We start from the raw sequence: 12,606 nt of genomic DNA, 5'->3' as shown, positions 1-12,606 counted from the left end.
GATAAAATCAGTAAAGTAAAAAAAGTAGAGGATTTTTGTAATTAAGAAAAAAATGAAATATAAGGAGAATAAGAAATCATGGTTTGATGATGTGGTTGTGCCATGGCAACTGCCACCTAAAATGAGCTTTAGGTGGTTTCCCAAAAGGTGGTTCATCTAACATTACTCTTCCTGCAAATGCAGACTTGCAGCTGAAGTGAGCCTCTAGTTTGTTTCTGTCTTTAAATTTGAACTCAAAATTTCCTCCTAGTACTAGCCTTTAGTGAGTAACACAGTATATGATCAATTTCGAATATTATGTCCCTTTGAGAATCAGCCTGCAAGGAACACCAGCAAACGAGGCCATGGTGTTGCATATCAATATTTTCGAAAACCACTGTATATATAATTATATATATGAATATAACAGTTTCTATGCTTAATATGATTTCAGTGTATAATCTTGGGCTGTGACTGAGGGATTGATGAACTGGTGCCAGATATAAATCGAGTGGATCAGATTGTGCTCAAGGTACAAAAAGGAAGAAATTACATTGGTTTCAAACTTTTTTTTATTACAACATTGGTATCAAACTAGCCCTATCTAAACCCTAACATTTTCTATGTTTTCACATATAGGCAGATTCAATGCAACATACATTGTGTATCAGTCACATGTAAGATCGATGAACACCACAGGATTCACTAATAAGCGAAAGCATTCTTATTCAACAAGATCAAAAACAAAGAACAACTTGAATTAGGCTTTTATATATATATATATATATATCCACTTTTGTGAGTAAATTGAAACAAAAAAAAAACATCAATTTTTTTGATTTGTCACTAGCTAGCTGTGTGCAAGCATTCATCCTCACTTGTAGTTATTGATACACATGAAATTAGAGGTAGAGCCTTAATCTCTTCAACAGGAGAGGAAGATGAGGAAGATGGACATAAATAGACGGTTAGACTTTGAGAGAACCAATAATGCAGAACTATAATTAACTGAATTAGTCTAATTTTAGTTTTGCTGAAAGAACACTCGGTGACTTAAAAAAAACCGGTCCTAACTTTCTATATATATAAAAACATCTTAGGTAAACATACATGTTGAGATATATAAACAATGTGCAGAAAACTGAATGTCTCTAGGTTTTTTTTTTTTTTTTCAGGCATCTATAATATTTATAAATATTGCACCCTAAGGGCTTAAGAGAATATGATAGAGGTTGAGATTGATAGAAGAGAGAATCCGAGTGATGAAATCATAATACCAAGATTTGTGGTTTTGAAATCAAACAACAACAAATACCTGAGCTACACAAAAGTTAGTGAGGGAACTGTTGATCAGGCGCCCACAGGATTTCTCAAGTTCTTTGGAGAAGAAGTTGGGAGCCATTATGCAAAGTTCGAAGTGGAAATGGCAAAGAGCAGTGAGAACCAAGGACTAGTCCAAATAAAATGTTGCTACAACAATAAATACTTGGTAAGGCTTCTTGGGACAAATACGCTAGACCATGATCGTTGGATTGTTGCGCAAGCTGAGAAGCCGGAGGAGAATAGGTCGAAGAGTTCGTGTACCTTGTTTGAGCCTATTATCACTATAGAAGAATTAAGTAATCCAACTGTTGATAAGGACGATGATGATCATGCCACTAGTGATGGTGGTGATGGTGAGAATGATGATATTGTCGAACAACGTCAAGATCCGGAAGTCATCAATACTCATCTTGATTCTGATGTCATTGAGCACCTTCAAGATCATGATGCCACTGAAAAACACTCAAAATAGTGGCAATGCTGGATTAGATAAAGGTTGTCAAGATCAATATTTCGATAGAGATGAATACAACATGCCTCAGGATCACCAAGAAAATAAAGTAGTTAATCACAATGATAACGAGGAGACCAACAACAATGACGATAACAACAACAACAACAACGAAAATGATAATAATGTTGGTCTTGCTCGTCGTCAACGAAATGAAATGAATCGGAAGAGAATGTTAGTGCATCTTCGCCATGTCCAACTAGGACACTACATAGGCTTGCAGAGAGACAATGTCAATGCACAACACCTCAAAGGAGGCTTATCTACTTCACCTGACAATACTACCAACAACACTACAGATGAGAATAATAACAATACTGAGCAAACAAACCGTACTGGTGAGAATAATAGCAGTACGAATGATCAGCCTAATAGTACAAATGAGAACAATAGCAATACAAATGATCAAGCTAACTTTACAGATGTGGCAACACAATGTGACTTGTTTACTGCCATTGACTGGGAATCATTGGTGATATTTCCTAAACATGTGGCCATTTAGAGGAGAAAACGGAGAATTCGTAACTACTGATAGGCGCAGATGGTATGACGGTGATATGTGTTTGGAGTACCAAGGTGATGACTTCAGAGATGAAATGACAGCCCACGAAATTTTTACTAATTCAGACGGAAGTATCCGTATAAAATCCAATTATTTAAACAAGTTCTGGTGTCGTAGGCCAAGTGAACCAAATTGGATATTGCCTGACTTGGATGACCCGACTCACAACAACACATTGTTTCAGCCAATCAAAATTAGCAAAAACGAATTTGCTATTCGCAATATGGGAAACCTTCAAATCTGCAAGAGATACACACTCGGTTCCATGGTCGGTTTCACTGCAAATGTCACCAACATGCCAATCTTTGCTCACTTGAGAATTGAAGAGATTGTCAAGTCAAGAATAGTCTATAACGTCAAGTATCGTCTCACGCAAGCAAGGACCTACGACTACCAAAATGAAGTTGAAATTGCTATAGCAGAGGCTGCGAATTTGACCCAAGAAACCACTAGGATGACATTGAAGATGCCATACAAAATGACTAAGAGCATGAGTTGGAATGATGCCAAAACAATGTCTATGAAGTCTGGAGGCGTTAAAACAACCATGCAAGCCGGTGTTCCGGTATTTGGAGACGATGAAAAACTTGTAACTAGTTTAAGTGAGTTTACGAGCAGATCAACAATAATTAAGTGGGGAGAAGTTGAGACTTGGGAAATTGCAGTGCAAAGTGTGTGCAAAGTTGACGTGCCGGCAATGACTAAAGTGAATGTGAGACTTGTGGCAAATAAAGTTTCTTACGAGGTTCCATTCAACTATTCTCGCCGTGACACTCGTACCAATGGTCAAATAAGCAATGACAACGACATGGATGATGGCATTTAAATTGGGTTCAATTTCTTCAACTTCAAGTACAACATCAAGCAAAATAATTTGTGATTGTTTGGTGAATTATATTTTGTACATATCCTAGTCCATTCATAATAGTATAGTAGCAGTTTATATATCATGGTCCAATAAGTGTGACTGATAGTGAAAAATTTGAGAGATAGATCCTTTAAAAGTAATTTGCGTTTGAGAATATTAGATATATGCCACAAAATAGGTGCATAGTTCAAAATAAGGCCATCATGGTTTGGTTTTTTTGTTTTTGGAATAGGTGTCAACACATGTATTGGTTAGACATGAGTACACATAACGATCCACCCAAAGAGTTGACAAAAGAGCCATTATAAGTACTACCATCTTTTTCCAGTAGAGGTCCATGAAGCAACCCACATGGAACGATCATGCAAGGCTCATTCAGAGTTTTGGTCCAGCCCACCCTCAAACTTCCATTATTGCCGCACACCACAGTTGCCAACCCTTCGGCCGCCACCACAAGGTTTAGCCCGGATCAACGCCGCTTGCCGCAGCCACAACCACACCCGCTCCTTCATAAACATCGTCGTCCTAACCACCACAAAATAACGCCGCCATACCCACACGAACTGAACCCCATGAGTAGTTCTTGCATCGAAACGTCACCGCCGATCAGATCGTTGGCTCTGTCTTAGGGGATTGACGCCTTATCTGTACAACCCGCCATCACCTTGCATCACCTAGCCAAAAACAAATCCGTGCAAGCCTAGCATCTCCTCCATCAGACTAACCCCATGGGCAATAACAGTTGATTTCCCATTCGGTGAGCAAACCCTCAGCGACGGCAAGGCCAGAGGCCTGCAGAGGCTTCAGGTCGCCGCTGGGCAGACTAGATTTAGAGGATGGATGCCTTAGTCTAGGGTTTTGGTTATGAGTTAGATCCGATAAGACTATACCACCACTTGTAGCTTGTTAAACAACTTAATGGAAAATAAATTGAGTGTATTGCTATATAGAGAAGAAGTGCGAGCACGGAAGCCCACGATGGTAGATATATAGATGGATCATTCATTATAATATTTAGCGCTCAACTAAAAAATAAAAGCGTATAAGTTGTGAAATAGCAAACATGCAAAGTAATTCTATTCCGCTTATTAAGAATCAACAAACATACTTTGAAACTGAATTAACAAAATACGAAGCCCACGACCCAATAGGCAGCGAAGCCTTATGCCCAACAACTTGGCCCAATCATCGAATCACCACAGTTTGTACAACGTATATGCACCCACTGACACCGCAAAGTATATTGCATCGACTTGCCGCAGACCGATGTAACGCCACCAAGAGGACGAACAAGAGCGTCCTATAACACATACTCAAACCTCTGCATCCAAGTCGTTAGTTTTCCTCATCAATGGTTCACTTATCTAATTCGTTGTACATGCCCAACTATATAAACAAACATTAAGGAACTCAAATCTTTGTCGTTGTTAGCAACTTCACTTTCAGAATGTACAATAAAATTAAAATTGAATACTCATTGCAGAAGATTAAATTAAATGTGATGCTAGATAACCCAAATATCAACATTTTTTTCAATCAATATCAAGTCGACGAGACATCTTCAGCCTGCAAAGTACAAACCTCTACAAAGGTTTTACAAGTTCGTCGCTCCTTCTTGAAATGCTGATATAGAAAACACCAGTGTACAACAATCAAGCATTCTCCATCGTTGTAGGCACGGTCGGAGCCATAATCCATCCTCAATGTAGTCGCCACATGGTACAGATCAATCATAATGTTACTACTTCACACACCCATATGTCTTCGTTATCCTTGTCAACGAAATCTCACCTCCAACTAAGCAGACGCCAGGGCAGTTGCTAAAAGATGCCGTCGTCACTCCTCGAAACTTAGATTTTGTTTGCCAAGGTCGCTCCGAAGACTCCAGAGGCCTCTATCTGTGGTGAGAAGCAAGAGATTTATAATGATCTCAACTAATACTTATGGCTTAATTTTACACATGGGTAAAACTGAGATATGTTGTTCAACAATTTGAAGACGTACAAAATCAAATTTGAAGGTTTGGATAGAGCCTCCACAAAGATAATAATGCGTGTTAAGTGGTTGTAACTGACTTTGTCAGTAGAAACCATAATGGCTCCCGTAAATGTGGGACTACAACAAGAAAGGTTGGCTTTTCTACTAACTTACAAATTGAGGGTGACTTCAAGCGGATTCAAATTTACCAACTATTTTTACTTGATCACCCTAATGACCACTATCTAAATTGATGACACATGTCTCTTTAAACTGTTTTACTTTATTGTTGATAAAAATTGAGCATGTGTCTAGATGGTGGTCATTGGGGTGATCAAGTAAAATGTGATTGACAAATTTGAATCCATCTAAAGCTGGTGATCGACTGTATAAATAACTGTGACCCTTCTTATGTTTTATCAAATCTGATTTTCTCTTATATCTAGTGAAGCTAATTTTGACATCAAAATCCGGATCCAATTGTTTAGCGAGACAAGCTTCCCCATTCGGCATGCTAGTTTTTTAGGGGGCGGATCTGTGACATATAAAATTATAATCAAAATTATAACCGGAATATCATCTGTCAGATCTAATAGTAATTAACGGTTGAAATAAGTCAGAAAAAAAATTTTTTAAAAAAAAATTCTTTAAATCAATTTAGTATATCTATCTATTAAAGACACAATCAGAATTAATAATAACTATTTTTCATTTGGAACATACTTACGAGGAAATTATTCATTTCCAATTGAAACTCATTTGCTGAGGAAAGAAAACAAATTAAGTCTCAAATATCACATTAGAAAATTGACTCTCGTTGAATGCAGCCATCTAGTACAATATAAACATAATTATTTTAGCTTCTTGTTGGTTTTTATTTTTTATTTTTATCAAAAGTGTTTTTTGTTGTTTATAACACAAATATGATATGAGTACTTCGATACATAATTTGATTATAAATTTTTGTGTTATAATTAACATACATCATCAGATAAATTTTTTCTTTGATGAAGAAGAAGAGATAGATGATGATGATACTCTCTAGTAAATGAGTTTCATCTGATATTTATTTTTTTCATTTTCTCTATAGTAAATGGGTTTCAATAGGAAACCATTAACTTTGTCTTAGACTCTTAGGTAATCATCAATTTTCATTATGTTATTAATCGATAGATTCCATAAATTGATTTAAAGAAAAAGAAAAAAAATTTAGTTTTTATGACTAATCTCAACCGTTAGTTCTCAACCGTTAGTTGAGATCTAACGGATGATATTCCGGTTATAATTTTGATTATAAATTCACATGCCACATATATGTATATATTCCTCAATGTAACATCAAAGTCCTCATAAAACAAATCTCTCTATTCATGGACATGCTTACCTGGTTTCTGTAGAAAAAAGTTATTTTGATTGTGTATGAACAATTGTTTCAATTCTATTTGATTCTTAGAAAATGGTTATAATATGTTTTTGAGTCCATAAAATTTAGTCCCAGACATCATCAAACATGAGATATCACTGTTAGGACTATTCTTCCTTTTAGTCATGAGCTGCACTAAACATGAGTCATGTACTAACATAGAAATTATAAAATAAGCCAAGCATAAAGAGTCCTAGACTGCTTAAGGAATTCCTGCGTACCAAACGTGCAGTAAACAGATCAAACTGTCAACAAAAATAGGCGTGCATTGAGACAACTCATTCCCGGATAATCTTACACATCACACTATGTTGTAAGACTCCTACTACCCTGTCACGAAACTCTAGGTGCAGATTCGGATCAAGATTTGCTTCCAAATGATACTTATACTCGGTCATCTTCCAAGGTACGGTGTAGCAGGAGAAGTTCTTCTCAATGTCTCATCAATGTGTAATCTAAATTTGGACTTCCAACCCACAATACCACGGTGTCGGACCCTAACTGCATGTTTGAGAACAACTCATTCCCGGATAATCTTACACATCACACTATGTTGTAAGACTTCTACTACCTTGTCATGAAACTCTAGGTGCAGATTCGGATCAAGATTTGCTTCCGGTTGATACTCATACTCAGTCATCTTCCAAGGTGTAGCAGGAGAAGTTCTTCTTAGTGTCTCATCAATGTGCAATCTAAATTTGGACTTCCAACCCACAATACCACGGTGTCGGACCCTAACTGCATGTTTGTTACGCAGGACTAACATAACCCGGCTTAATTTCTTAAATAGTCTAGGACTCCTCATGCCTAGCTTATGTTATGCTAAGCCTTGACCCATGTTTGGTGCTACTCAGGACTAAAGAGCAGAATAGTCAGAACAATGATATCCTATGTGTTGATGATGTATGAGACTAAATTTTATGGACTCGAAACATCTGATAACCTTACTTTTTAAGAAACAAATATATAATGAAACAATTGTTCATAATCCTATATTTTGGATTCTTCTTAATGAGATCAACGACGTAATGAACTATTTGGAATTTTTCCATACATTCATACAAATATTTCAAGAAAATACTGATCAAAGTGATAACTGTTCACTTTCACTTTCATAGATAGGTACACTACAAGAAAATAATAGTAAATACTTCGATACATAATTTGATTATAAATTTTTGTGTTATTATAGACATCATCTCAGATAAATTTTTCTTTGATGAAGAAGAAGAGATAGATTATTATTTCTTTTTTTAAAAAAAATTTTATTAAATAACTCACACACCCTACATATGTCAATGAGATTTGAACCCATGACCTCAAAGTTGTTAGTTAACACCTTAACTAACTAGACCACGGCTCACCGACAAGAAGAAGAGATAGATGATGATGATACTCTCTAGTAAATGAGTTTCATCTTATATTTATTTTTTAAGAGAACTACATATAGCATCTGACCAAATTTTAAAACAACAAAAACCACCTTCAATAATTTTTAAACAATACAGGATGCAGGCCCAAGCCCAAGACCAACAGTATCAGACCTCACTCTAAAACGTTACATGAAATGACTCAAATGCCCTATCACATACTAACCTTCCTTTCTTTCTCCCAGACCTCTTTCTCTCTCATACCAACATTTATCAACTAGAGCAGCCATCTCGACGATGACGGACGACGCTCGACGAAGATGGCCCATGCTCGACGGTGAGGAACGACACTCGATGACGACGGCCGACGCTTGACGACGACGACAATAGCAGCTTTGGCAGTAGCAGCTTTGGCAGTAGTAGCATGCTCGCATCAGCTTGGACAGTAGCAGCGTCCTAGCATTAGAGTCGGTAGTAGCAACGGGCTAGCATCATAGTCGGTAGCAGATAATGTAGAAAGCACCGACAGTAGCACAAAATTGCAATAGCACTGGCAGTAGCACTTGGGTATCGGTAGTAGCACATTCTTACTCGACAGTACCACATAACACATTTCTGGTCAATAGTAGCAGCATAATTTGTAGTGAAAGGTATTCTGGTAAAATTATAGTGACAAATGACATGTGGGCATTAATTTGTTTTAATTTGTTAATTTTTGTCCTTAAATGTGTAATATAATTTGTAAGATGTATTTGTAAACTGAAATTTGGTTAGTACCTTTAATGTGATTTACTGTTATTTTTTCTTTTTCTCTATAGTAAATGAGTTTCAATAGAAACCATTAACTTCCTTTTAGGTAATCATTTAACCAAAAAAAAAAAAAAAAACTTCCTTTTAGGTAATCATCAATTTTTATTATGTTATTAAATCGATAGATTCCATAAATTGATTTAAAGAAAAAAATTTAGTTTTTATGACTAATCTCAACCGTTAGTTATTATTAGATCTGACGGATAATATTTCGGTTATAATTTTGATTATAAATTTACATGCCCACGCCCCAATAGCGATTTAAACCAAAGAGTGCGGTTATTAAGACCTCAAAATTTGCTCACTAGACATCACTCTATTGTGAATTATTAAATGACATATACATCCTTATACACAATAACTATTAAAGACAATAATTATACAAAAGGAAATATTATATTTATTCTCTTTAGACTTTCCAATTCAATAATAATTGATTCTATTCTTTATGATTTTCCTTATATATATTTGTTTTCCAATTTCTTTTTATTAAAGCGTATATATAGTTTATAAGAGCTAAAAAAATAATCAATATCGATCATGTGACATAAAATTTTGTATTATATTATCATACATGTTGAACGCATATACTTGTAAGGTGCATAAATATTTTTGCAAAAAAAAATAATAATAATATCTATCGATTATAGAAAATATATATTTATTTAAAATAATTTGTTATGAGGTACAAAATAGAGATCAAATTATTCAAAAAAAAAAAATAGAGAAAAAATAACACGTACAAAAGAGAAAAACAATTAAAAAGATATATAGAATAGTTCATGATAGAACATTTTCTTGCATGAAAAAAATATATAAAAAAATGAAGGTAGGGATAAAAATGAAGGTAGGGATAATGGATGTTGAAAAACAAAAAGGAAAAAAAAAACCAAAAAATGAGAGGTCTATTGAGTGAATAAGAGGTAATTAATTGATTGAAATATATGTTAATAAATAACTGAGGTTATGTTAGAAATTTAAAATGAGATCTAATGAGTAAATGCTTATATTAACAAGTAAAAATGAGGTGTAGAGAGAACGAGAGGTATAATGACAAAATTTAAAGGTCCCGATGCCACTCTAAACCAAAAAGAATAACAGCCAGATGCTCTCGTAGAAAGACAATTCGCTTTCACTCGTCCCACTCATGTGAACCCTGAAATGTAAAGTGAAGCCCCTCTTGATTAGAAACAGCAAAATCTGTGTTGTGGAAAGAAATGAAGGGTTTGGTATGGGCAACGGCAGAGGACTTAGCGAGAAACAGAGGACGTGTTCTTTCCCTGTATCGCCAGATACTGAGAAGCATCAATTCTCCGAATCTGCCGCTGAACTTGGCAGCAAGACTCGCCAAGAAAGCAGAGGTGCGCGCCATCTTCATGTTGGCTTCCGAGGAGAGGTCACTGCATAACATTGAGGACCTCATTGATGCTGCCGACTACTCTCTCTCCCTCTTGAGGAAAGGAGAGATACCCAAGTATATTCAATGAGGGTGAGTCTTTCCCTTTTCCTTGGAGAGTGACCCACTTCGGATTAGTTTCCTTCGGAATGGTTTTGATGGCAATACATCCTGGGACTACTGTTGTGCTCCAATTTTGAATGTAACCCAGTTGTTTTTAGTTCGGAAACTCTTTGCACGGTCTTGCTTTTTTTTCTTTTCTTTTTTCTTTTTACTTTACTAATTGTTTCAAAAGTGAGTATTGGATGTTTTGATTACTATAATCATATTAAAGAAATGAGTCTTAAAAATCTGTAAACTAGATGCATTGATAGGATTATCAGTCGGCATATGTTGGAGAAGTACCAAATTCTTGTCTGTATAGAATTTCTAGCTTTTCGCATTATTCCTAGTTCTGTTGTTAACGATGTTTCTTAGTTTTCTGGAATTGTTGGTTTGTTCTATTTGTTTGGTGAACTACTGTTAGTTATGTGCTATGCTAATTGTAAAGAACCAAGTAGATTCAAGTATGTTATCTTGTATGCGTAATGAGCTCTAATAATGTTATTGCAATATTATTTCTCTTACCAGTATGTGTAGCTCACATATCAGACCAATCTTGGTCAAAAGTTGTGCTTTGTGTTTTAATTGTGTCTAGTGAAAAATGATGCAGGCCTTTTCTGTAGGTTCTGTTTCTCCTTTGGTAACTGCAAGAGTTGGAATGCAGCGAAACACTTTTCTGTTCATGGTGGTGCATGATTGACAAACTCAAATCGGTCATAGCTGTAGTCAAATGCAAAATGAGACCTGGTATTTAATGATTTAGTATTATCATTCATCTTTGATTGTTGCATATATATACAATGAATCCATTAGTTTCTCTTAGTAGTCTTATATTCCTTCCCCCGGACTTGTACAAGTCATAATCTTTGCTAACGATGATCTACTTTGTCAAGAAAATTGGTTTATTCGATTGAATCGTTATGTCAGATCAATTGAATTTGTCAGTCATTTACTTTCCAGTAACATAGATGATGAATTCATTCACATAAATGCATGGCGTAAGGAATTTGGATAGGATTTGAAGAAACTGGACAAAGACCCGCCAAAGCCTTCTAATTTTTTCAGTAGGGACTGTGAGAAAAATGGGTTTAGTCCAAGCTAGCTCTTTCGATTTTTAGTTTAATGCTTAAAGTTTTAGTGTGTAAGGATACAATGAGACAGTTTTGGGCTACTCTGACAAAATGAAAGAGTAAGGGTTTTACATTGATGTGCTGACGTATTTGGCGATTTGGAGCAGCTTAGGACTGGGAAGATGGATGATGACGTTTTGGCATTCATGCATATTTATGAGAGGATGATTCAAGATAATGCTGGTGATTAGGTTGTGAAAAAGGTAGTGGATGTTGTTTCGGGGTCAGAGTTGAGAGAGAATTGGGGGAGCTTTATATTGTGTTATTTGATAATTTTGTCCCAAGGGTATTGAGGGATCATCGAGTTCACCCATCTGAAGCCTTGAGGTTTTGTTTTTCATTGGTGAAACAGTGTCCCAGTTATGGGCACAATAGTGTTACATGCAATGGAATTGCAAGGGTTCTTGGATTCAGGGTGGCATCATGCTTTTAAGGAGCATCTTAGCAAGTGAGAAACTGGATTTGGTGTATAGAGTTGATGGAAATTCGAGTCAGTGAGTTTACGATGGGATCCACAGGTCTTTGAAGACTGTAGGTAGATTTGATGAAGCAGAGAACATTTGAGGCTATGGAAATGTGGGTTCGAGCCAGACACCATTACATATACCCTAATGGTCTTTGGACTTCGCAAGGCCAAGAAACTCGTAGAAGCCTATAATGTGCTTGATAATGTGGAAGAAAATGGAAGTGTTCCTGATATAAAAACTTGGACGATTTTGATTCAAGGCCATTGTTCTGCTAGCGAAATTGACAAGGCGCTGAATTGTTTTGCAAAGATGATGGAAATATATTGTGAAGCAGATGCGGATGTTTTAGATGTCTTGTTAAAGGGATTCAGTAAGCAGATGAAGGTAGATGGCTGCATACAAACTGCTTATTGAAAAAGCTGATTACAGCTCGTGTAAATCGTTGGCAAGCCACATTCAGAAACCTGGAGGAATCAATGGAGCTTCTTCACTTAATGAAGAAGCATAGCTACCTGCCTTATCCGGAGCCTTGTATGTGAAGGATTTTTCAAGGCATTGTCTGTGAAGGAATATCCATCCTCTGCAGCTGATTTCCGTTTCTTTAAATCATCTTTAAAGTAGGTAGATACTCTGAGGCCAAGGATCTGCTTTATAAATGCCCACATCATATATTCATATATAAACTTGG

The 12,606-nt window shown here is 36.1% G+C and overlaps 2 protein-coding genes and 1 pseudogene across 2 annotated transcripts; all 3 read left to right on the top strand.

Moving 5' to 3' along the window:
* The first annotated feature begins 2,370 nt into the window (after nucleotides 1-2,370).
* On the top strand, nucleotides 2,371-3,201 carry LOC101313263. The gene has a single exon (XM_004308576.1). It carries the CDS (start codon nucleotides 2,371-2,373, stop codon nucleotides 3,199-3,201), a length of 831 nt encoding a protein of 276 aa, XP_004308624.1.
* A 6,822-nt stretch (nucleotides 3,202-10,023) lies between these two features.
* Nucleotides 10,024-11,268, top strand: LOC101295655. Its single transcript, XM_004307105.1, has 2 exons — nucleotides 10,024-10,312; nucleotides 10,932-11,268. The coding sequence occupies exon 1, from the start codon at nucleotides 10,041-10,043 to the stop codon at nucleotides 10,308-10,310; it is 270 nt and encodes an 89-aa protein (XP_004307153.1). The 5' UTR covers nucleotides 10,024-10,040; the 3' UTR covers nucleotides 10,311-10,312; nucleotides 10,932-11,268.
* A 564-nt stretch (nucleotides 11,269-11,832) lies between these two features.
* Nucleotides 11,833-12,332, top strand: LOC101312977 (annotated as a pseudogene).
* The last annotated feature ends 274 nt before the right edge of the window (nucleotides 12,333-12,606 follow it).

The sequence above is a fragment of the Fragaria vesca genome, linkage group LG7 (genome assembly GCF_000184155.1).
Source record: "Fragaria vesca subsp. vesca linkage group LG7, FraVesHawaii_1.0, whole genome shotgun sequence".
Lineage (NCBI taxonomy): Eukaryota > Viridiplantae > Streptophyta > Magnoliopsida > Rosales > Rosaceae > Fragaria > Fragaria vesca.
This window is presented reverse-complemented; position numbering and strand designations above follow the sequence as displayed.